Source organism: Stylophora pistillata, chromosome 8 (assembly GCF_964205215.1).
Source record: "Stylophora pistillata chromosome 8, jaStyPist1.2, whole genome shotgun sequence".
NCBI lineage: Eukaryota > Metazoa > Cnidaria > Anthozoa > Scleractinia > Pocilloporidae > Stylophora > Stylophora pistillata.
Window position 1 is genome coordinate 23,887,170 of NC_142526.1, and position 25,554 is coordinate 23,912,723.

General features: G+C 37.4%; 1 protein-coding gene and 1 long non-coding RNA gene across 2 annotated transcripts; both read right to left on the bottom strand.

The window, feature by feature from the left end:
- Positions 1-27: 27 nt before the first annotated feature.
- Positions 28-4,611, bottom strand: LOC148725595 (uncharacterized). Its single transcript, XR_015991075.1, has 4 exons — positions 3,418-4,611; positions 3,227-3,340; positions 2,975-3,132; positions 28-1,830 (listed from the first exon to the last, which is right to left on the bottom strand). It is a non-coding gene; the product is annotated as an uncharacterized LOC148725595 (long non-coding RNA).
- A 1,662-nt stretch (positions 4,612-6,273) lies between these two features.
- On the bottom strand, positions 6,274-23,756 carry LOC111342052 (transmembrane protein 181). Its single transcript, XM_088731325.1, has 18 exons — positions 23,609-23,756; positions 23,426-23,529; positions 21,910-21,977; positions 20,025-20,118; positions 18,657-18,778; positions 17,242-17,364; positions 16,591-16,671; positions 15,820-15,878; positions 15,153-15,193; positions 14,239-14,366; positions 13,544-13,632; positions 12,996-13,053; positions 11,846-11,948; positions 11,044-11,095; positions 10,031-10,113; positions 9,615-9,704; positions 9,027-9,099; positions 6,274-8,128 (listed from the first exon to the last, which is right to left on the bottom strand). The coding sequence occupies exons 1-18, from the start codon at positions 23,629-23,631 to the stop codon at positions 8,080-8,082; spliced, it is 1,440 nt and encodes a 479-aa protein (XP_088587451.1). The 5' UTR covers positions 23,632-23,756; the 3' UTR covers positions 6,274-8,079.
- Between the last annotated feature and the right edge of the window lie 1,798 nt (positions 23,757-25,554).

Genomic DNA, 25,554 nt, shown 5'->3' on the forward strand with positions numbered 1-25,554 from the left:
TCTCAGAAGCCAGTGCGCAACTCAAGTGATTTCACCGACATGAATACATACTCTGTTCTCACCTTAACTAGTTTTTGCTCTAGGGAAAGCTGAAATATACATTTTTCGCTTCGAGTTATGTCGAAGAGCAGCTGTAAGTTGCGGAAATTGCATTGACATCATTAGTGAGTGTTGTTCTCGCACACCACTGCAGAAAGTACGGGAAGACAAGACATGAAATCAGACTTCCTGTTGAATGATATCACAATTTTGCATTTTGTTTACGTTCTAAACAGCAATATGGTAAAACATCACTACAGAAACGCACTCAGTCGCTAGATATGTGTAAAACGTAATTTAGTGTGTTTTTACTGCCGACAAAATGATTTATTTTCTGAATCCCTTCGAATTCGTTTAGAATTCTGTCAGGACACGAACCTAGTACAGTGCAAATTAATCTTGTATTTTGAGTATCTTTGAATTAAAAATACGATGATAACCTATTTAAGAGAAAAAAAATTTTAAGATTTTTATGCCATTGTTTAAAAAGCGACACCCCCGATTCAGTGGCTGAATTTCTAAAAATAAAAAGCTAGTTCGTCGGGATTTTTCTTGGTCGGCGTACCCTTGTGTTTTAGTAACAAAAATAATCAAGAAAAATGAAACAAAGAAAAAAATTTTGTACATCATTTTCGCTAAGTCATGCTTCAGTCTTTCGATTTTAAAACCTTTATTTAAACGTTAGCATCGGAGCGGAATGAGGAACATGCGTTTGAGGAACATTTGAAAGTTGTGAAACCCCGTTTGATCAAACGGGAAATGAATACATTGAGTGGGCACTTAGGTCATCGATTAAAGTAGTTTTATTTTTACTTTCAGCGACTCACATCCACTTTTTAGTCACATTGAAACCAAAAGAAACTTCAATACGTGAATAACGTTGTTAAATTAAGATAATCTGTAATTTCAATCCCCTTGGCCTAACAAAGATTCTTCAAATTACAGGTTTTACTAAATATGCAAATATTTTAAACGTCCTAGCGTGACGTCCAAGGACGTTGGTGTTCGTTACACGTAAACAAGTAAGAAGTCACGTTTTCGAAGTTTTTCTTGTTTTTTGTCAGACTGGATGTCCCCACGCATCGAAAAGCTACCTTTTCAGTAAAAGTTTTTCTTTACCGAATTACACCCACTGAAAAGATTTAAAAGTGCCTTGTTTGAAAATTACAGATTATAACAAAATTTAAATGAACTAGACGCATTGTCAGATCCCACTGAAATTGACATGTTGAGCAAGTTTGTTTTGTTTCGATTTTTTTTTTAATCCACAAATCCATTTATTAGTTTTTGAAACTTCAAACTTTACCTTTAATTGTTGTGAAAAAAATTTTAGTATCAGCATATCTGGAGCATATTCTGATTTAAACCAAACCATAGTTACTTAAAAAGTATGTCAAATATAGTTATGTAAAATGTCGTTATCATTATTATTATTGCTTTTTTTTTAATCAGATGTACCATAATTGTCTCCCCAGAAGGCAGCCTACATTCCTTGTTACAATTAAGTGGATATAAAACGAAAATAATACCATTGTCGGAGGTAAGATAAATCCCCAGTTACACAAACTTGTTAATAATACCACGCGTACAATCGTTACCCCAAGTAGGAACTATTTTTGGCCCATAGATAAAAAAAGGTACTTCCTGTCTTCCTGTTGATAGAAATCAACTTGTTTCCTTTCTTTACTAAATAAGTGGACAGGATCCTCTTTTTTTGAAACATTTCTTTCCGAAATTCAGCGGGGGCGCGGAGACTTGGTTCTCTCTCACTGTTTCTGCGCTGGCCAATTTCTACATAAATAAAGATGTAGTATAAACTTGGGACTGTCACAAAATCGTAATCCAAGGGAGTAACACATGAATGAAACACTTCAAAAATTAAGCAGATAGCCACTTCTCCTGACACTGTCAAATTTATAGTTAAAATCTGTATAAGATGCATGAAGTAGCCCCTCTCTCATGTATTGGTAGACAATATAATCCGCATATTTCATAGTTCCTCTTCATGTACCTCGCCCATTTCTGGAAACGTGCATGCTGTGAGTAGCCTCTCAGATAATTATAGGGAAACTGAAGCCGATCAAAATCTTTTATAGCATTAAGAAAGCATGCCAAAAAACTTGTACCGTGACGCAACCTGGGTCACGAATCTAAGAGACCAGGGGAGAGGAGGGTTGAAGGATTTTGGCGAGGATCGAATGGTTTTTGTGGAAACAGTGGGGGATCGTGGGGGATCGTCTCTAACAGGGTTTAAAGAGAGGGCTATGGAAAATTTACTGGTTGATAAGGGGGATCATTAAAGGGAGACCATACTAGAGAGGCTTTAAGGGGGGGAATCGGGTAAATTTTTTTTATGACACCACCAAAATCCTCTCACCCTACCCCCTTCCCCCCTTACGCTTAGGCAGTGTTAATTAAAATGACCGGACCTCTAGCTAGATTGCTCGAATGACTCATTTTATAGTCCCTAACCGCCTTGGAAAACACCTGTTTGAGTGTCTGATATTGGTTATTGTATACTGGCTGAAATTATAAAATAAAAAGAAAACAAAAAAACAAAAAAAAAAACAAAAAACTTGAACACACCTGCAGTAAACAATCAGTTAAAAAAAAAGTGAACCGGATTTCCCTTTAAAAATTACGGCATTGCTAAGGTCAGTGAATCAGTGAAGGTCATTGAACAAAAGCAGATGAGCTCAGTTATTGTGTGTGGGTGTGTAGTACAGATCACCGGCCAAAATAGTCAGCTGAACAGACAAAACAAAGCGTTTATTAATATTATATGACCCTTGTGAAACCCTTAACAACGCTTTATCATTTAGAACAACTCCACAACATTTTCCTCGCTCGTAAGTCGTATGCATATGTTATCAATATCTGTTCTGCCGTTACATACAGGATGCACTCACGTACATGAGAAGTTATCGTCACTTACAGATATGAAGGCGTCACAAGATGAGCCTGCCTCGTCATTTCTATTAGCTTTCCTTGCTCCTTCAGTCTTGTTTTATCGCCACCTAGTTTGTGTTTTTCTGTCCTACCTACTTTGTGGTCTCCTCTAACCTGAAGGGACTTTTGACTCAAAATATCGTGCTGTAGCCTCACCATAAAATAAAACAGACACGGTAGCTTTATTTTCTTTCCATATAAAAGTAAATGGTTCTTTTTCCTATCTCTTAGTACTTACCCAGTTCCAAGTTCCGATTGACATAGGATCAACATTTTTTGCGGATGTTCTTCCATGACGTTTACGAAAAACGTGCACCTTGTTACAAGAATGTGACTTACTTCACTTATCACTCTGTTGCGCAAGGTAGAAAAATGTAATTTTAATACTGTGCAACACCGTTTCACTCAGTTTTTCCCGCTGTAAGTTACCTTTTTTTCAGTCAACGATTTCTCAGCTGAATTATGCCATGCACGCTAATCTGCAGGAAAAATGTTCCTTGATGGACACGCTTGCCCACACAAATCGACAGGAACTGGGAGGACAATAGAGAAATTGCGCTGTACTGTAAGCCTTCCGCAAACATTTAAAAAGTGTCCTACAATTTAAAACAAACAAACAAAAAAGGTTTCTGCCAAAGAAAAGGCTAAGCTTTTTAAAAATTTCCCGATACACTGAAAACCTGCTTTCCTTGCTTTTTAATTTTACATTTCCTGAAGGTTAACTTGATTTAGCACGTGTGCCTCGTCATGTCATGTTAGCATGAACTGTTCCCTGCGAGAAAATAATCTTCCTGTGCATCATAATTATGAATTTGCTCTCTCTTCTTGTCACATAAATAGGAAGCTTGAGATAGTGGAATTTGACCACGAGAACTCTATGAAATTAAAAAACCACAACTAGAAGATGAATTTCCCTACTTTCAATGAAAGTTCTGTCACCATCCACTGCGTGATAGATTGCGAATGGCATAGCCAATCAGACGGCACAAGTTGTGAAAGAAAGTTAATAGATTTTAAACTAATCGGATAAAAGGAATGGCGCGGTTGCCGGAGAGCGCTCGCCTATAACGGCTGTGGCCGGGATTCGACTGATTCATGGATACATTAGGCAGCACATGAACGTACACGAACCAACGATTTTCAAGAGGAAGAAGAATCGAAGTGTTTCATTGCGTAATACGGCATAAATGAGGGTATTATATTCGAAAAAACATCTTTTACAAGTAGCTGGAGGTTGACGGTCTGTTGAATGTCAGACTGAGCTCTGGAACTGAAATTTTAAACCGTGACTTGATTAACTGCAACCAAAAATCGTCTGAGACTTTCCTTGACAGCACGGGTTTGTAATTGTAGTAAGTTTGCGAGGAAGGAAAAAATCGTTTTTCTCTTCTATAAATTCTAACGAGGACTCGGCGCACTCACTAAAGCCGGAAGGTTCTTATTATCATTGTTACTATTATTAGTAGTAGTATCATTGATATCACCATTATCAATGAAGGATAATTTTGGAGCAACTTCAGAATACCCGTCCACATCATTTACATGTGTCGGGAGGCTTTGAAGAATGAAGCATAACACAATAGATGCTATTCTTATTCAATGACATGTAAATGAGTGGCCGGGTATTTCAGCCCCCACAAAAAGCTCCCCCTCCCCCCCGCAAAAAAAAAATTCTCTTTCGGTTTTCAAGGGAGGGACAAGTAAGGACATTTAAACCAGTCTAAATTTGACTTGAAATTTCCTCTGCAAATATTTGTTGAAAAATACAAATAAGGTATTGCTGACACTTAAGACAAGCTTTTTGACTCATTAATTGTTTTGACTTCCGCTCAATCAATTCTGTCAAAGAATGCGATACTGTGAAACCCCTTCTCCACTGCGGCTTAGTCACGACTCAAGGGTTTTAGCGTCGCAGGAAGAAACGATTTCAAAGCATGTTTACTTAGTCATAAAAATAACGCCTACACTAAAATTGTTTTTCGGTCTCCAATCTTTTGCGACTTGTTTCCTTTCAAGCTAGGCGCTTAAGCACCATTCTGATCCTGTTTGTAATATTTGTCTCGAAAACCCAATTTCGAAAATCCGCCCTCCTTGGATTACCGTTGTGAGTCGTCTTCGACTATAACGATCTCTGACTGTAGACTACGTTGATATCGCCGAAACCATTTCTTGTTTCCCTTGAGAGATCAAGGAAGTATCAACTTTGGCTTCGCTTCAGCAAAGTCAACAAGGCCTTCTAACCGCAAAGCGCATTCCTGAACGATAGCCTGCCAGCAGCACTTGATTTAACTTCCTGTACATAAACCTCTTCACTGTGCACGGGTGAGGGGTGGTTCTAATAATAAAGGGGTTCCAGAAAATAAACAAGTAGCGTTCTCCTTCTGTGATTAATCAAAGGACCATTGATCAAGGTGGGCTTTCTCGCCGCAAATTAGCGCATTCCTACACGGTCGCCTGCCAGCAACACTTGATTATATGCACCTTTCCACTTCGAAAAGGCATAAGCAGACATGCACTTTCTCAGGGTGGTCAGGGTGTTTCAGAACATGAGTTGTCAATTTTACGAGTTGCTCAAATTTCCAACTTCCTTACACAGAATCCTGGGCTGCGGTGGATACAAATATGCTCACCACACAATCATTACGTTTATCAAGAGCAGAATCGAACAATGTTAACATCTTCTAGCTGTTTGTTGTTTAAGCTAAGCAGGAAACTGACACATCGATGATAAAGCACAAGATAACAAGAGACGTCATTTGTGACGGAAGTCAACGCCAGATATTCTGAATAAAAGCGGCTTTTGCTGTGACGTTCAAATCAACTTTATGCAAAGGTTCAAGACCCCCCAGTTCCCACAACCAACAAACCCACGCTCAAACGGAGCGCACGTCCGTCATAAAAAATGAAATAAGCTCGCTTCCTTAAAAAGTTAGTTTTAACAAGAAAATCAGATGAGCCAAAAAATACATCAACCTCCATTTTTCTTATGAATGAAATAAATTAGCAGTGTGACATCTATTACACGATTTTCGAAACAATAGAAGTTTTAAACATATTTCTCCATTTTGATCTTTCATAAAAAGAAAACATTCAAACGTCGGACGATAATTTCGTCCCTATTTTCCATTCCATTGCCCAATATCCCTCTTCACTATCCTCAGAAATTCCCTTGGCGATCTGCTAAATTGGTATAACTTTGAATTTAGAACGTCTCAGCAAAGTGACAGCACTTTACTCCCGTAAGGTAATTTAAATTTTTCATATGCCACACAATCCTCAAGTACCCGGGGTTCGTAAGGCTTTTATTTGAAGAGACATCGATTGTTTTAGTTTCTTACCCAAAAATTTGTTATATATTTATTTACGATACTTTTGAACATTTTATTTGCCCAATAAAATGTTATTCTTTTCACCTGACACAAGCTGGATCAACAAAGCCGGTGACATGGCCGTAATCGCACTATTATATAACAAAAGACATTTCACATGTTGAAGGAATGAAAGTAACAAAGTAACAAGGGACTTTAAGCAGTCAGGACGGCAACGCCACGGAAGACGTCGATTAAAAAATTAGTTTCTACTTTTAGTTAGTATTTCGAAAATGGCTGCATGTGTTTACCGTCTCATAGGGCGCCAGACCTCAAACTCAACATAACGCATAAAAGTAGCGTTGAGTTCCAAATGTAAATTAAAATAATTTGCCGCCGCAGTTTCGCTTCGCAGACGACGTAAATTTTGGTGATTTCACGTCGTTGTTTTGCAAAGGACGGCTAAGAAATGTACAAAGTTTTAAAACGCACGTGCTAGACTACTGTTCTGCCAATTAGATCTATTGTTTTTCCACGTTCTCGTTGCCGTAGCCGTCGTGGTTTGCTCAAAGTCCCTATAATAACAGCTAGTTACGTCGATTCAACTATCACTACCATAAATGCTGATAGTTTCTAAAGAAACTGTTTGGGGCTGTGTCGGTGGGGGTAACGAAATAATTTGAATATATCAACAAAGTTGAAATGGTAAATCGGCCACCGTTACGATTATAAAAGCTGATGTTTCGACGAAGGTCTAACGCTCGAAACGTCAGCTTTTATAATCGTAACGGTAGCCAATTTACCATTTCAACTTTGTTGATATATTCAAATTATATCACTACCATAGTTAGTAGAGGGAGCTGGTTAGGAAGCGAGGCGAACTTCAAAGAGCGCTCCTATTGTTTGTTGGATGAACTTGAACGTACCCTCATCCATGCGTGACCGTGCACACAGTCTTAGCCAACCCTTTGCTCCCTCTACTAACCTATGATCACCACATATTCAACAAGGGGTTACCTTAAAGTACCCTGCGCGCAGAGGAAGAGACATTTCTAGGAAGATCGAAGGAACCTCTGCACGCACCGTTACCTTAAATATTCTACATAACTACACGGAAAAAGTTCTGTACTTTGTAACTCATCGTAAGAAGAAGCCGGGCTACAGTGAAACTAATGTTTTCAAAATATTCTTCCAACTGTTAATGTCAGAGTTAGAAGTTATTTGTCATCCACACCAATTCTATTTAATCATCAATATTTTTCTTTTCTGATAAGAAAACTACGCTGAAGATCATACACCTTCCTTTCAGCAAGACTTAGTTGAGGGAGGAGTGGGCTGGAAAGAACAGGAGGCAGGTCGGGGGGTGAAAAGGGGAGCGTGGCTGTTATGGGCTTGAAAGGAATATTGATATCATATGACGTAAAGTTTATCGACTTCATCATTCTAAATTCTTTTTCCTCTAATCAAGAAATGAAGGGTTACGTGAGATTTTCATAAATAAACATGATTTTCTACTCTAGTGTAATTTAGAGTAAAATCCTGCTGATAAAAAGGAAAACAACAAACAAACGAACAAACCAAAAGGGAAAAAGCGCGTCAAACGAGTTGATGTATTTTAAGGGACTGTTTTTTGAAGATCTGATCCAAAGGGGAAACCTTAGGCAATTTTAAAGATGATAACTTTTTTTTTTTCTTTTTTCTAAAATTAGCACTTTCAGAATACAAAACTTCAGAGAAGAGCGTTGTTTTTAAGCCTACATCGCTGAGAGGGAAGTGTAATGCTCTAAGTTTCTTCTTCGCTGCTGCTAAAAGTGCCTTTTTCCCGCTGAGAGCTGAAAAGAACAGAAATACGACTTGAGTAAATGATGCGTCGTATCAATCAAACATTCGCGTCAGATTTAAATCTGGCGAAAGTCACATGCGAATAATACAATATTAGCTTCTAAATGAGAGCTTGGGACGTGTCAGAACAAAGTGTACCATCGAAACCAAAGACAATATAAAAATACTGTTACGCTTCATTCAGCAGTGACCTCCAAGGTTGATTGAAACATTTAAATATGTATTCCAAATGTCAAAAACCTTCAATGCACTCTCTAAAGATTCAATTTCAAAATTTATACAGGTGAAAAAGTAAGTGTACATTTGATTAGTTCAAAAATAAAAATTTCGCCTCCGATATTTATAGAAAACATGTCTGATCAATTCTTCACCATTAAGAAAACCGTACTAAACACACTTCCAGTCTAACGCTTATTCCAACTTATACTGATCCCTAATTTTATTATCCAAATGTGCTTCGTAGAGTACAAATAACGCGCGAGACGAGTACAAATATCACAAAAAAAATATCCGCGAAATTCGCCCGCAATGAAATAACGCGTGTTTGATAATAAATCTCATGTCTTATTTAACGTTTTGTTGTGTATTATTACTGATTATTTTTACTCGTTGTTTGTATTTTGACTCGCCCTGAGGGCTCGTCAAAATACGGCACAACTCGTAAAAATACTCAGCGATACTACACAACAAAACGTCTAATAAGATATATATATTCGACACTAAATTGTTCGATGACAAAAAGCGCCCCCTTCCACTAAACCAGGGGAACCTCTTCTTTGATTAAAAGAAGCAGCGGGAGTGAGATTTTTCCTCGCATAAATGGTTAGACGAGGATAAGTTTACGAGAAGAAGGATATTGTTAACTTATAGAGAAATTTAACTACTTACTTGTATATCATGGCGTCTTCATCTTCAGACTCGTTCAACATCGAAAATGTGGACTGATCACGGAAATAGGATTCTACAACAACCAATTAGAACAAAGGTAATATCAGAAAAACCAGTCAGAACAAAGGTAATATAACAAGGGGCCAATGAGAACTCGAGGCAAAAACACGGGAGCAGAAAAAGCGCGGGAAAACGATAGTGACCAAGTCGTGATCGGCTTAAGTTTTGCATCTGATTGGTTGATCAAATGGCGCGAATTTTTTTAAGCCCAAACATAGCGGGAAAGATATTTTGAGCTTATTCTCGGGCCCTGGAAAACTGCATTTAAATAAAAGGAAACCGTGAAGTTAGCAAACAGAAAGGAGGAAAACGAAATGAAAATGTCTGTATATTAAAGGAGTTAACACGGTGTAATGGCCTTTTTAGGTTATTTACGGGAAATTAAAAAAATCCAGGAAGCCGTGTGGTAATATTTCGCCGGCGTCTACAAATGAGGAAAATTACACAAAACGTGGGAGTACAGCATGGAGCAGATCCTGACATTTTTGACAGGAAGGGGGGGGTGGGTGGGTTCAAGCGCTGTCTTACCATAAAGAGCATTCTTAGATGGTGAATACACAAATGCCATGGTGTACAAATAGAAGTTGAGTAATCCAAAAAATGTCAGGAATTCGGCAGGTATTCAGTGTTAAGGAATACACTTAGTATCCTTAGAAAGCAAAAAAAATTTGAAAAATAACTGCAGTTTTGGCAAGTTTTGATCTAAGCTATCGTATTCAGTGTTATTTGATTACCAATAAGAATGGACCCATTACTGTTACAGTAGTTTTTCAATATTCTCATCATCTATAAGCCTCACACCTAACTGATTTGCTACAGAAAAAAAATTTATCGATAGATCCTTGGATTGAAAGGGTTAGAGCAAACTCTTAATAAACATTTGTTAGCCAGAAAGGGAAATTTCTTTTAATTTGTTATTAATGATTGCTTGAATAAAAGGATATAATTATCATAGTGTGTTTCCAGTTCTGCCACAAAATTGTCCTGCAACACTCCAGTCCCAAACCGAAGGCCTGTGATTACCAGACTGAAATGAAATCAAAGAGTTAATTAACCCTTTGACCCTTAAGAGTGATTAGCACCTAATTTCTCCTTACAATATCACCCCTAAATCACACGTTAAGGTCATGAGAATCAAGGAAATGATCACCAACTAGACAAGCTCTTATTCAGTTTCAACAAAACTATTTTAACAAATTCTCCTTGTTTGCACCCAAAGAAATGTAAAGAAAACAGTATGGAGAGTATACCTGCTGATGTCAGGCTGTAAATGTTAATTAAAAGAAACCCAAATAATAATTAACATGCAGAAAAATAGGCATGTGCATTGGATGAGAACATGCCAATCAACGGCAAACCCTGAAAGATTGAAATTGTAAACAGAAAGTTGACATAAACATGCAATCATTTTGTGAATATAATCAAAATGATTGCTCCTGTGATGTATATTGCATAGGCACTCATAAATTGTTCAGACAATATGTCTTACACCCACTTTATTTGCCTAGGTCTTGGAAAAGTTTGCTGCTCCCTACGTACATTTGTTCCAAAGAGCACCCAAAATTGATTGATTACCATTACTTGCACATATCATGATAGTAAGTCATTATTTTAACTTATAACAAAGATTATTACATGACTCAGGCAGTCAGAGGGCCAATAACTAAAATCAAGCAATCAAAATGCTCTATTGCCGGTCCAATATTCTCTAAGTATTGGACCGGGCACTGTCCCGAATGGTCCCAAATGATACCGCACTTGTGTCCCTTTGAACTTCAGTCATATAATAAATCTCTTATTAACCAAGCTTGCTCGGGACCGTACTGGAAGAATATTGGCCCTCGGTCTTTTCTGTATGGACCTTGCTACGCTCAGTTCGTACTGTCAAGACCTCGGGCCGATATTCTCCCAGTATGGCCCTTGTGCTTGGTTAATAGGATATATTTATCCTGCATACCTTATTGTCAAGACAATCAGCATAAGACCTGTGAGGAACTTTAGGCGAACATCTGTGAACACAAAGTGAGAAAACAAACAGACAAGTTAATTTTGGCAAATTTCTAGTAAGTTGACAAGTGGAGAGCTGAAATTTACTGTCACACGAGGTCACATCCAAGCTAGGATTTACCAATTATAACAGTATTGATACCCACTTGATTATTTCTTAGTAAATAACAGCAATATTGAAAAAACTGAATCTTTATCAGCCTTTGGAGTACAGAATTACCCCAACAACATGAATAATTCCAATAATGTCACCATGGGGAAAATAAAGGTAAAAAAGACAAATAAGAACTAATCAGGCAAAATTAACATAAGATTGTTGATCAAGATGCCTGTTATGTTGCTAGCATTCATACAATTTTGATTGTTGGGTGTTCCAGCAACCCAATAGTGTCCACCTTTCCCCTCTGGCTTCTTCTTTTCTGCCATGTTCTCAATGAGAGTATCACAAGCTGAGGTCACAGCCTCAGGTAACCTGAATTGTTGGCTGCACAGTCAAGGGGAAAATTTCACGCCACATTTGCACAAAGTTCAAACAGAAAAAAGAAGATGTCTACAGGAATTTTGTCATATTTTAACCCTCAAGCCATTCATCTTACCTATCTAGTTACCGAAAGCCAGAGTAAAAATTTCGTCTCATAGACACTTTGACTCGCATATGAAAGCAACTGTCGTAAAAGTGTTAACTGAAGATTCTGTAAAGGAAATTTTAATATATGACATTTTTTTTCTTTTCACACATTCATTAAACTTACCAAAGTAAGGCATGGCTCTGAGCTCACTGTATGCCCTGAATAACAGGTAGATCAAGTACACCAAGTAAATGGCACCAATAGTGAAGAACATCACCTTAAGACCCTATGAAAAATGATCACAAAATTAAAAAATCATTACAAACCAAGGATTTAAGACAAGAAATTGGGGTACAGAGTTTTTAATTCCACTGTGGATATATCCGACATTTGTTTGTGGGTGCTTATTCTTGCAGATTGAGGACATTCTGCAAAATCCATAAAAATTGAAACCTGCTATATTTTAATGCTACATGTACATATATCTTATTAACCAAGCGTGAGGGCCATACTGGGAGAATATCGGCCCGAGGTCTTGACAGTACAGACCGAGTGCAGCAAGGTCCGTACAAAAAAGACCGAGGGCCGATATTTTTCCAGTACGGTCCCGAGCAAGTTTGGTTAATAAGAGATTTATTATGTTGACTGAAGTTCAAAGGGACACAAGTGCAGTATCATTTGGGACCATTCGGGACAGTGCCCGGTCCAATACTGAGAGAATATTGACCGGCAATAGAGCATTTTGATTGGTTGATTTTAGTTATTGGCCCTCTGACTGCCCGAGTTGTGTAATAAATGGTGGTTAATGGATGAGAACCCACAGTGTAAGGAAAAAAAAAAGGAATGAGATGGTAAACATAGATAGCCAATTACAAACTTTCCCTGATTATGACATAACTACTGTTATATTATAATTTTATTCCAACATCCTGTACTTTAGATAGAATAAATATATGAAAATCATATATTTTGAACTGCGGTATTTGATACGTATGATGGACGATCCTCGCAGTAGATAGCGCTATTTGAGCAATAGCGAAATTCAGACCTGAAAAAAATCAGGCCTGTACGGGACTCGAACCACTGACCTCTGCGATACTAGTGCAGCGCTCTAACCAATTGAGCTAACAAGCCAACTGAGAGCAGGCCGTTAACGGCCTGCTCTCAGTTGGCTTGTTAGCTCAATTGGTTAGAGCGCTGCACTAGTATCGCAGAGGTCAGTGGTTCGAGTCCCGTACAGGCCTGATTTTTTTCAGGTCTGAATTTCGCTATTGCTCAAATAGCGCTATCTACTGCGAGGATCGTCCATCATACGTATCCTGTACTTTCTTACCATAAAATGGCCAATATCTATCTTGTACTGGTATGTGGGATCTTGTAACTCATTATATCTTTAAAAAAAGAAGAATCTTTCATCAGATCACCTCCCCCTCCCTAAAGAAGTCAACCATGACTGTAGTTCAAAGTGGACTATAAATAATTGGATGCGGTACGGCCCTCTGTCACACTGTTTACTTTACTTTTTTTCTCAAAAGCTTTTAAAAGCAGCATGCAGGTTCCTTCAATTAGCACAGCCCGGATTTGCAACCCTGCTACTGATAACGTACTCTCTGAGATGATTGCTAACACAACCACAGAACCAGTTAACCAAAAATCAACAAAAAGGGTCAACGAGGGAAAAAGATTGTTTTTTTTTTTTAACTTAACAATTGAAGATTTGTGTAGAATAAAGCATTTGACAACTTTTGGTCCAACATCAACTTCCCCCTGTCTTTCACAGGAGAATCCAAAACAATTTGAAAGGAGTTGCTGGCAACCCATCACATTGTCAGTTGAGGTATTTTTTCCTGACAGTGTACACACTTTCAAAGGAAAACTTACTGTTGCCATGATGACAGTGTGAATGATGCAATCCATAGCAGGCCAACAATGAGAACTTTGGGGAGATAGAAACTTAATCTTCTTTCGCTCTGTTTTTATTTACGAAAAAAGAAAAACCTTTTCAGTAATTTGTTTAATATGATTCACTTATAAGCGCTATTTGACCACAAATGCAATTACCCTAGATTCATAGCTGGACTGGATACTGCTCTTGATCAAGTGGAGGAGCAATTTTACTTATATACACACTAGCCAATTGGGCAAAGCCTCAAGCATACTGTCTTTTCAGTCCAGTCAAGTCCAGAAAGGCAAATACGGTCTTCAAAAACTGGGTCTTAACAATGAACTGAAATCTGCCAGCTGTCTATTACAACTGACAATCACTGGCATTCCTTATGAGAGAAAGGGAAGCATCTAAGAGAAGGAATTAAGACAAAACTTTAAGGGAGCCAACTTTTGTACTTGCCTTGCTCAAAAAAGAGTATGTGATTTACTCACTGAAAGTAACACCACTGCTAAAACTGATTTTAAGAACTTATCAAGGGAAATTAAGGGTTTTCTTTTAACCAGGACAAAAAACTTTGAAGCTACGGCACTAATATTTGATAGTGGCCGGAATACTCAAAAGTTTCCATAAAAAAAAAATCATCAATATCTCCCATACTGATAATGAAAATAAGAAAATTTTAAAAAACCTGTCTGATGCCATGGAAGGCGCAAAGCCAGAAGAGCAAAAGGCCACAGAGAAATGATGCCTGGAACACTGAATCAAACATTCCAGGAACCCAACTGTTCACCAGGAAGTTGAGAGGAAATAATGGGTCTATTGAAAAAAACATTTACAATTATGCATGTAAACAATAAGCAAAATTTAAGAGCTGAGCAGAGTTTCCAGCTGATTGATTAGTTGCATCACTCTTTGTTTAAGGTTAAGCATAGTTTTTAAGGTGAGGAACATAACTCCTTCTGTTTTCAACAAGACAAAATGTGTGCCTATGGTTTGTTTAGAAAAATTTCTGACAAGAGCTGAAATGTTAAAAAGAAAAACGAATTTAATGTACTCCTAACAGCTCACCAATTAAGTCATTCAACCTCATTACAGAACTCTGTTATCAGCCAAAATAATATATCAACACTATGGAGGAAAAGTTTTTTGCATCAGTTGAACTAAGATACTCCCTCAAAAATTTCAACCTGAGAGCTCTAAATCTGTCAGTTCTGCTAACTGTCCGCCATACGTTTCTAAATATGGATTAAACATATTTATACGAATATATGAACTTCATATATTCATCGTATCTGATTTATCATCACGGGTTTATTACGAATCAACTTAACGGCCTGCTCCCAGTTGGCTTGTTAGCTCAATTGGTAGAGCGCTGCACCAGTATCGCAGAGGTCAGTGGTTCGAATCCCATACAGGCCTGATTTTTTTCAGGTTTGATTTTCGCTATTGCATAAATAGCGCTCTCTACTGCAAGGATCGTGCATCATACGTATTAAACATATTTGTTTGACAGAGTTTTTATACTCAGTATTGTCTGGCACAATTACTTAATATTAATCACTCCTGGCAGTGTAAGGGTTACCGGTCAGGGAAATCATTTACCATTGTACAGCAACAGCAGTGGAAGAAGAAGTGACATCCATCTGTACAGAGAAAAATTAATTTCAAATTTAATTCAGAGACACATAATTGTATGTGTGACTGTCACATTTTTTGCAGAAACATTTTGTCTATAAAAATATCATTTTTATCCTGATTATCTGCAGAATAGCTTTGAAGAAGTTTATGACAATCACTCCATCAACATCAACTCAACAACAAGTGGAAATCTATTCACTCCAAAGCTATGTTCCAACACAGGACAAAGAGAGTTCAAGCATGGATGAACAGATGCTTGGAACTTGTTATCTGTGAACGTCAGGAGTTGTAATTAATTTAAGGGCACATTTCAGCCACATGTCAATACTACACAGAGGCTATATTTAAACAATATTACCAAGATATTATATAATTGTTGGTGGAAAAAGCTTGTGAGTTACCAATTAAACTTGGCTTATTGATTCTTTCCTTGATCAACATTTAGCTGGCAGCCAAAAAAAATTCCATTTACCAAACAGAAAAAAAATTGTCTCAAGTTTGACTGAAAATGCAATTGATATGATACACATAAAAAAAAATCAGTATTAAAAGTTCACAATTACTGCTGCATTGAGATGCTTTTTTCAAAGTATGTTTAATGTACATGTAAAATGTTATCCAAATTCCTTACTTCTGTTCTATGGACCACTCCCGTAATGGAAATCTTCTCAATGAATGAGCAAACATACACTGAAACCGAAAGAGTTGCAATTCAATAGCCCATTTCTGAATTACCCTTGGCCTCATTTTCAAAACGAGTCCTCCTGGTGCTCATCTATTCATACAATAATAAGTTTTCATCCACATGCAAATTAAACTTATTTCCACAAGAATGGTTGAGCACCAGGCCTTGTTTTGAAAAAAAGGCCAAGGGGTTATTTTGGTCATATCAATAAAAAAGAAATTTATGTGGTGATTAATGGATATTTATTAAGGCCTGAACATTTTAGTTTCATTGATAACCATAGCTATGGTTATTTTACCACAAACAAGTGTGCAACATGTGGTTTCAATTGATAGCTCAGTCAGCCAAAGCACCCAAATAAAATTTGGGAAGCACAGATTCCACACCCTTAATTGGGACCAGAACTTTTTCAGTATTCCTCTCTGTCTTCAATATTTGCAGTTTACCTGTGAGCATCAGTTCTATTTAGTTATTTCCCACAAGTCAAAACATTATTTCAATTATTTGTAGTTGGATTTCTTAGCAGGAAACATAGAGCCCATGCCCCCAGCGTATGGCTCTGTAGCTCAAATGATAATTGTACCTTACTAATAATGTCCCTAAAGAATTAAATTTTCCAAGCTTCTCTTTTTCTGCATTGTTTTTTATTGCAGTTCATCTTTAGGATCACTTTTCTATTTGAAGACAAGTCAACAGCACTTCAGACCAGTCACTTACCGTAACCATGAATGTAAGTACAAGGAATACAAATCTGAACCAGATTTCAACCTGACTGAAATCAGCACTGTAATGTTTCAACTGCAATCAAAGCATACAGTCAGTGATTATCATGTTGCACTTTTGAAATATTTTACAAGCAATGGGTTGAGGCTATTATCATTTGTGATTATCTCTCAGAAATTACAAAATATGACTATCTTTTCCGTTATCATTACTCCTCATTCCATTTTTTGTTCATAATTTCCATTTTGATGTTTATCTATAAAAGCAAACTAAAACTTCTGTCAGTGGCTTCTTTAAAATTGGAGGTAATTTTATGCACCACTGTTTAACTCCAACTCATTATAACAAAAGAACTTGTCATGAGACTATCACATTCTACCAAGTTTAACCCTGACAGTCTTACATGTAGGATCCCAATTGTAGGAAATTTCTCCTTACTGTTTACCATACAAGTATAATAATTAGCGCTAAGAAAATAGTGCTGAATCAAATAACTCTTCTGGTGATGCAAATTACATTTTCCAACATGAGCTTCAAATTACTTTTTTTCTCTCACTCCTAACACATTTACATCAACAGATCATAAAATACACACTCTGAGCAACAACTCACAATTTAATGTTCAAGGGCCTTGAAAGAGCTTACCACAAAATCAATGTCTCTAATATCGATTCCTGTAGGAAATTGGAGGCCGTGAAATTTGACAGTTGCCACATATGATGGATAATCAAGATAACCAAGATGTAAAATAACCAAAGGGTTACATTCCTGAAATCAGAACATTGAAAATGAATAAATATATGTGTGAGTGTGTGTGTATGTGTGTGTGAGTGTGTGTGTGTGTGTGTGTGTGTGTGTGTGTGTGTATGTGTGTGTATGTGTGTGCACCCACACTATGCATTCATGAACAACTTCTCCCAGTTTACATCATTTTAATTTAAGTTGAGAACTAATTTTATAACTTTCTATTCATCAACGAGCACTTTTTCTTAAATTAAGACTGGGTCAAACCACACAATCATATATTATTAATATTACTTACATGACTGTACTAATAGATTTTAACATAAACATATCTATTTTAGTGATCAGTCGTGCTCTGTCGACTGTTTTTTTGTTTAATAAAGTTGCAAAAATAGGCCAAAAGTAATTATCCTAACTACCACCAATTACAGAAAATTACTAGATGATGATGATGACCTAAATAAAAAGTAATCTATTGTAATAATGATGTAATAAATAATCTATTGTAATAATAATGTAATAAATAATCTAATAAATAATAATCTATTGTAATAAAAATGTAATCTATTGCATAACCTGAACTTATTGCAAAAAGATATGCATCAGCGAAACAGGCAGAAGACTAGGTGACCGATTCCGAGAACACCTTCGAGACGTGGAAAGGAATGACAAGGACACATCAAAACCAGTCGCTAGACATTTTAATTTACCTAATCATTCTAAGCAACATATGGCAATCTGCGGTCTTTCCTTGCACTTAGGTAGCATGGAAAGCCGTAAAAATCTTGAACAAAAGCTCATGTTTCAAACCGGCAGTCTAAATCCCACAGGGATCAATGAACGCTTTTCATTCCACTAATTTATTCATGTTTTTCTCGTTACCATGTTCCCACCAATAACATAGCTCCATTTTCTGCCTTCAAAAGCACACACAACCCACAATTCCTCTATTCGCTCCAACGAAGGGCTAACGCTCAAAACGTCAGCTTTTGTAATCGTTACGGTGGCCAATTTATCATTTCAACTTAGTTGATACATCCTAAATAAAAAGTAGCTTTAGTTAATAGGTAGTTAACAAAATTAAAAAGTTGCCACAAACGTTTTCTACCTCTATCTTGGGGTAGTTGCTCTATTGAGATTCAATACTGAATGTTATTTGTACGTGATCAAAAGAAATTTGCACATTGTCCTCTGGTTTTCTACATTCAAAATTTCTGGGGGAAAATGCTATCTTCACATTTATCTAATTAGTGTAAATAGCGCCATAGTCTATAAACTTATGACAACAATTAGAAAATAAGCAAAGAACTTCAAACCTTTTGACATTGCAACTGGCGAGTCCTGTTGAAAGGAGTTTCAGCTATTAAATGATAACTACTGTCCTTAGCCCTTCCATAAACTTTAACACTCAGGTGAAAACTGTCTGAGAATGATGCCCCTACCAGAGGGAACAAAAAATCAAAAAAGAAAATCAATATTTAGTAACAATTAAAAGGTAATTTCTATGATCCTCCAATGCTCTGTTGTTAGATGAGAATACATAGAACTCAAATGATTTTGATATGAAAATCATTTTTTATTCTCACATGTACAGTATGGTACTCAGAAAATAGGCTTGCACCTAGCAATACCCTGAAAGCAAATATTATCTAGGATAATTATACCTGTAGTTTGTTTAGTGATGAGCTAGATTTTCCTATAACTTTCTACAATAATCAGGATTGTCATCAGAAGCTGGTAGGCAGAAGACAGGAAGTACAGTGCAAAAACTATCAGTGGTGTAATGACAGCTCAGGAATTTTGAGAGACAGAAAATAAGTATTTTTAAATGATTTTGACATCAATGTCTACTCAGATCTGCCCCAGAATGCTGGAAATCACATCTCAGAATGTTTCAATGCTCAGATTTTGGGCATGCTGGTTTACAATATGCCCTTCCTTGCTATGCAAAGATAACTTCTCACACACTGCTGGTAGCCATGTCAACCTGACCGCCACAACCTGACCTACAGGCCTGAAATTTTTTTCAGGTCTGATTTCCACTATTGCTCAAATAGTGCTTTACTGCGAAGGATCATTCTTATATACGTCTCATAACCGCAGTTCACTCATATGTTTCATATGTTTGTTGTTGTTCAATTTATCATCTACGGGTTTATATCGAATTAATTTGATGGCCTGCTCCCAGTTGGCTTGTTAGCTCAATTGGTAGAGCGCTGCACTAGTATCGCAGAGGTCAGTGGTTCGAATCCCGTACAGGCCTGAAATTTTTTTCAGGTCTGATTTCCACTATTGCTCAAATAGTGCTTTACTGCGAAGGATCGTTCTTATATACAACCTGACCTTTATTGCAAATTCAAAGCTAATACAAGTGGCATGCACTAAGACCAGAAATAACGAAAAAAGTTCCAGGCTAATACATTATATACTGGTATTGTATAAACATTTAAAATCTTTGGATGGGTGGGCGGGAAAGTCGGCAATGGCAGACGTGATAAAAACAACTGCCCGCCCTATAGGTCACATAACCTATACCCAGGCCCCAGCGGCACGTGAGAAAAACATTTTTCACTTATTTCGTTCCACTCAGCCAGTGAAAATTACTCTTTATTCAGCCACCAACTCAGTTCACGTCATGACCACCCTGATAATTGCTCAAATTTCAAAAAAGCATTTCAGTATACCTGCTCTTGTTCCATTCAGTTTGATCTGGCAGAGTAACCATAGCTGTTGATTAAATGTTGATAGGATTCCTGTGTCTATCTGAAATGGCCCGGTCTACAGATAAAGAGAACCAAAACATAAATACCGGTATACAGGTAAACTTCTGCACATCTACTGACTTATTGTTAACTTAACTATCCAACATAGGCTAATAGTGTTTTCTGGTCCTGGGAAATGATATTTCTTATTACTTTACACATTTATCATGACATAGTCACAGCCTAAATACTGAAAAAGGTAAAGTGCACAAGACAAATTGGATCTAAAAGACAGTTTCCCAGAGCTTCTGGCTGGAGCTTAACCAAGTTTCTGAAGCCTCCAATGACTGCAGGTGCCCTTCCCATCCCTTACAGAAAGAATGCTAGTGCAAGGCATGTCCCTCTCCTCCCCAGTGTGAATGACTGGTGCCCTTCCTATTCCTTACAGAAAGAATGCTGGTGCAAGGCATGTCCCCTCTCCTCCCCTCCCTCCCACCTCCCTACATTTCATGAGGCCACTTACAGTTCATCAACACCCATTCATATTTCTTACTGGAGAGGACACTATGACAGTCACAGTGTAAACCTCCTATAGCTTTAAAGATGTGTGCAAAAACAGCTGAAGAAAATAACACAATGACTTTGGTAGTGCTTGTGTATGGGCCAATTTTTAGTAAGCCCCATCTCTCTGGGGTGGAAGATGTGGTGACCTCATGGTTAGTGCACTCAGCTCTGGATCAAGTGGTCCAGGTGCAAGCCCTTGCTAGAAACGTTGTGTTGTGTTCTTAAGATTAGACACTTTACTTTCACAGTGCCTCTTTTCACCCAGGTGTTAAATGAGTACCAGTCAATGTTATACTGGAGGAGGGGGGGGGATGCTGCAAAGGAACACCATCCCATCCAGGAGGGGAGTAGAAATACTCCTTAATGCTTCAATGCTACAGAAACCACATTTCTATGGAAAACCATAATTTAGAAGCTAATACATGCAGGGCTGGATGGGTTGACATGAGCAAGTCTGCAAAAAGCCATCTGGCCTTGCTTAACTCTCACATCACTTTGTTGCAAAAACTTAAAGGAAAACAGAATTCAGAAAAAAGTCATGGTTTTCAAGGAATTTGGAGTTTCTTGTTCTAACTTGAAAAAAAACAAGGAAAAGTGCCAATAGCAGAATTTTTTCATGCTTGTGTGGCTGCAAGTGTGCCTGTCTATCACCTCCCATTAAGATTGAAATTTTCAACACTTAGTGGTCATATGAAAAAATACTTATTGACTGAGTTTCATAAGGTTGGACAGGAAGATATATGCCCTTGATTATGAGGCACAGACCTCGCTGCACTTAGTCCATACATCATGACCTCAAGCCAAATGTTTTCCCGCCTGGCCCACCCACTCAGTCAATATTAGTACGATATTTTACTCATTCTTTGGTATTTTGACTTGCCCTATGAGCTTGTCAAAAAATGACACAAGTTGTAAAAATTCTCAGGAATAATACCACGGTTTGTACACTTTTTCAGGCCAAAGATTCAAGGACTTTTCAAGGACTTTCCAGGACCCTACTTCTAAAGAAATTTCAAGGACTTTTTGTAATGACAATTTTACCTCAAAACCAAGAAAAATGTTTCTGTTAACATCTAATGTTTTGGGTTTACTGATGGCGCAAAACAAAAGCAAATATTTTTCAATGTTGTTCAATAAAAAATCAAGGACTTTCAAGGACCCAAAATGAAATTCAAGTACTTTCAAGGCCTCCTGAAATTCAAGGGTTTTCAAGGGTTTTCAAGACACATACGAACCCTGTAATACACACCAAAAAATCCAATAAGATACATTTGATACATAAGAATGATGTACATCTACTCACCAATAACTTTCCATTTGATACATGAAGGTTTGATGCACTTTGGGTATGTTTAGCAATAATAGAAGGTCCTGCAAAAAGAAGCAAATTGAAACAGATGATTGAATATTAAAACAGAAAGAAGTCGGTTTCCAAGACAATTTTTTTTGATAATACACACCATATGGTATTTTCCCAATCTCCTAGTTCACTTCACTTAATAAATGAAGTAATTTAAATAAATACATCAGTCTGCAAAGCAGACACACTTCCTTTAGTTACTAGCTGGCCATAAAAATTTAACATTCAACCTCTACTTTAAGATACCCTAAAGAATCATTACACATGGGTTGAGTGCAGAATCGATAACTCTTAAAAATTTGTGTCACTAAGTTAATTAGATATAAAACAAATGTACACTGCTGCCTTTTATATACACTCCATATAAATGTACACACAATAGAATAAAACCATCCCTTATAGTTGCACTGTGACTTCCAACAAAAATTAAGCTTGAAATATTGAAGATGTCGCACAGCTCTGAATATCATAGCAGTGTTTTCAAACTTTTATTTTGCTATTTTTAAGGCCTTATTATTTTCAAAAGTTTATAAGGCCTCTAACTTCTGTTGTCATTCAAATTCGAGTTTTATACCTTTTATGTCATCAAGCTTCATGGTTACTTCTAACCGCATAATTAATACAAATTGGTAGAAATCAACTAAGATGATATGGGTAGACAACTTACATTATTATAATTCACAACTTCAAAATGAAAGCGCGCATGTTAAAGCCACTATTAATGAAAGCAAAATATTCATCTGATATCATATTTCCGTTTGGTTAACTTCCTTAACGAACAATTTACTTAAGCGTGATTCTAAAATGCAATCAAGGTTTGCTAGACTCGTGTGGTTACAAAATGAATTAAGAATAAATATTACAACACGTAGAACCAAATACATCGATCAGAGTTAAGTTTATGTAAATTTTCTTTACTTACAACTAATTTTAGGGCTAAATTTTCCAGTATTTTCACCGACTGAGTAGTGTTCATTCGTTTTGAGATCACAATCTAGACACTCTTCGGTTAAATAGTTAACAAATCGATTTTTCCTTTTTTGTAAGCGCCCCTGAACACCGAGGCAACTAATGACTTGCGAGAAAACACGTCGAAGCTTCAAATTTGTCATTATGGAAAGTCAGGATTTTGATCATTGACCTGTAATAATTTGTTTTCACTACCAAGGGATTTTTCCACGTTTAAAACAGAAAAGAGCATTCTTAAGGGTGGAGATAACTCCAGCCACTTTAATGCATCGCTTTAAGTGATATTCAGTAAAAATACAGAATATTATTACAACGGAAATTTTATAAGCTGGCTACCCACTTCAACCAAATCGTTAAGCCATTGCACGACTAGATTACTGCAGCAGCCAAATTTGCCGCTTTTTCCAACGCTCGAATACCCTGGAGATACATAAAAGAGGCCTTATTACCTACTTCGTACAATAAATTAGCTTCTCTAATGGCGACAAACCTGCAATTCCAATGATAACTGTGAGGAAAAAAGCCACGAAAAACGAGACGAAGACCAAAACAAATTGCCGTTTGGTAAGAGTATAGAGACGCATTTGGACCGTTCTGCGGAAGGAGAAAAACATCAATTCAATCAGCAACGGCTGGGAAAAGATAACAACGACAAAAGCAGCATTTATCTTACGAGTCCATTTCCTTGGTGGCCATATTTGAAATTCAGAAGCAATTTACTCCGCAAACACAACCATAATTAACGTCGGACGCCAAAGGAACAACTCATCTCGCTTTGTTCAACAAAGTTGAAAGGAACTGGGAACAAGGAAAATTTGCATACCCTCATCTCTTCAACGCGGAAATAAATTATATCGAAACAATTCTATCTTTTTTTTTAGGTTCACGGTTTCCGTTTTTGTCTGCGAATCAATATTCACCAAACGAATATAGCCTGGACAGTTCTAAGCCAAATAAAGATCTCACATAAGAAATTCTTGTTCGAACAAAAGAAAAAAAAGGATTCTGCCGACAAAAGGATCGCCCGGATCGTTGAAGAGCCGGTTTTGCATACAGCTACCCGAGGAATTTTAAAAGTTTTAACGATTTTGATAAACTTGACCCGAAGTTAAGCTTTCTGATATATGATGTTTAAAAGTTATAACCTTAACTTAAATACGATGACCTCCTAAATTTTTCACATTTGTTCCTTCGCCGTACGTGCTGAAACAACTGACAAAGCAGTACCCGAGCGCGGTTAAGACTTTAAACTCAAGAAACATCAAAATGCAGATTTCAACCACTTCTTTACTTCCACCATTACTTGATCAAAACCAAGAAAGAAACAGTAATTATTCAATACGACTGGTCAATCATTTGAAAGGAGAGATATCTCTATAACTGTCGCATTTTTCCTTAAAATCCTTAACTTGGCGGCATTTTGTAAACCCTTACACCATGGTCCTAACATCAGTATGCATATTCTCCATACTTCTCTCTATACATTTCCTATGGTATTAACCAGGAGAATTTGTTTAAAAAAGTCAAGAATGCCTCGGGTGGTTGGTTATTTCCCGTATTCTCAGAACCAACGTGTTTAGAGAAATTCATAGTGGATGCCATTGTCGGATCCAGGGGGAGGGTCCGGGGGTCCGGACCCCCCCCTAACAGACCTGACGCTTAAAATTCTTATATCGACAGGATCGTACATCACTTTTTAACTAGCTGATCTTTTTAATGAATCCAAGTAAACGGTAAGCGACCAAGGAATTATAACGTGCAACCGCTACTAGTGGGAGGGGGGTGTGGGGGAGAAGTAATTTGCCTCAAAAGGGTCCAACAGTCCTTTCTGAGCCAAAGTTTGGACCCCCCCCCCAATAAAAAATTATTGGATCCGCCCCTGGATGCTCGTCACGCCAAGGGATTAATGGTTAAAGGAGTCAGTCCCGGTTTCTATGAAAAGAAGCGAATACGGTCCTAATCCTCTCCCGAGTTATTTAATCTTTCTCCTCTGCGATGAACTTGCCCACTAGAATTGTCGAGTTTCCTTGACAGTCGGCCGATATCTATATATGGAACTACCGTGAGAGTACAGTCTGTCTTACCGTAATGACAGCACAAAACGCAACCGGACCAGGGCTCGAATCGCCGGGGTCCAGTGCTTTTCCATCAGAACTCTTTTCTCTGAAGGGTGAAAGATAATTGTAGTTAGGAATGCAAAACGTGATTGTCACATTTCTGAATGGCTCCCGTTTCAATATTTTATTTCCAACAATTTACCGGCTGCCGTTAGTCAGTCGCTTTTTTTTTTATTGGAGACATGGGTGTGAATATCGAAAAAACAAAAGGAAGAAACAATTGATATAGAATTTGTTCCCAGCAGGAAGTTTTTGTTACTGAAGATATTTATTTTATCCCAGCTCAAACTTTCCGGTTTAGAGTTAAGAGCGCATGCCATAACTAACGGAATCGGAAAGAGAAGGGATATGAAGATGACCCCTGTGTGCATCCTCAAAATCTGTGTGAAATCGTCATTCTTTTGAGCTTTGGAATAATATTTTACACTACGAGTATATGATAATTTCTTTCACTCTCATTTTAACAATGTTCTGGCGCAAATTATTATTTTGGTCACCTCAA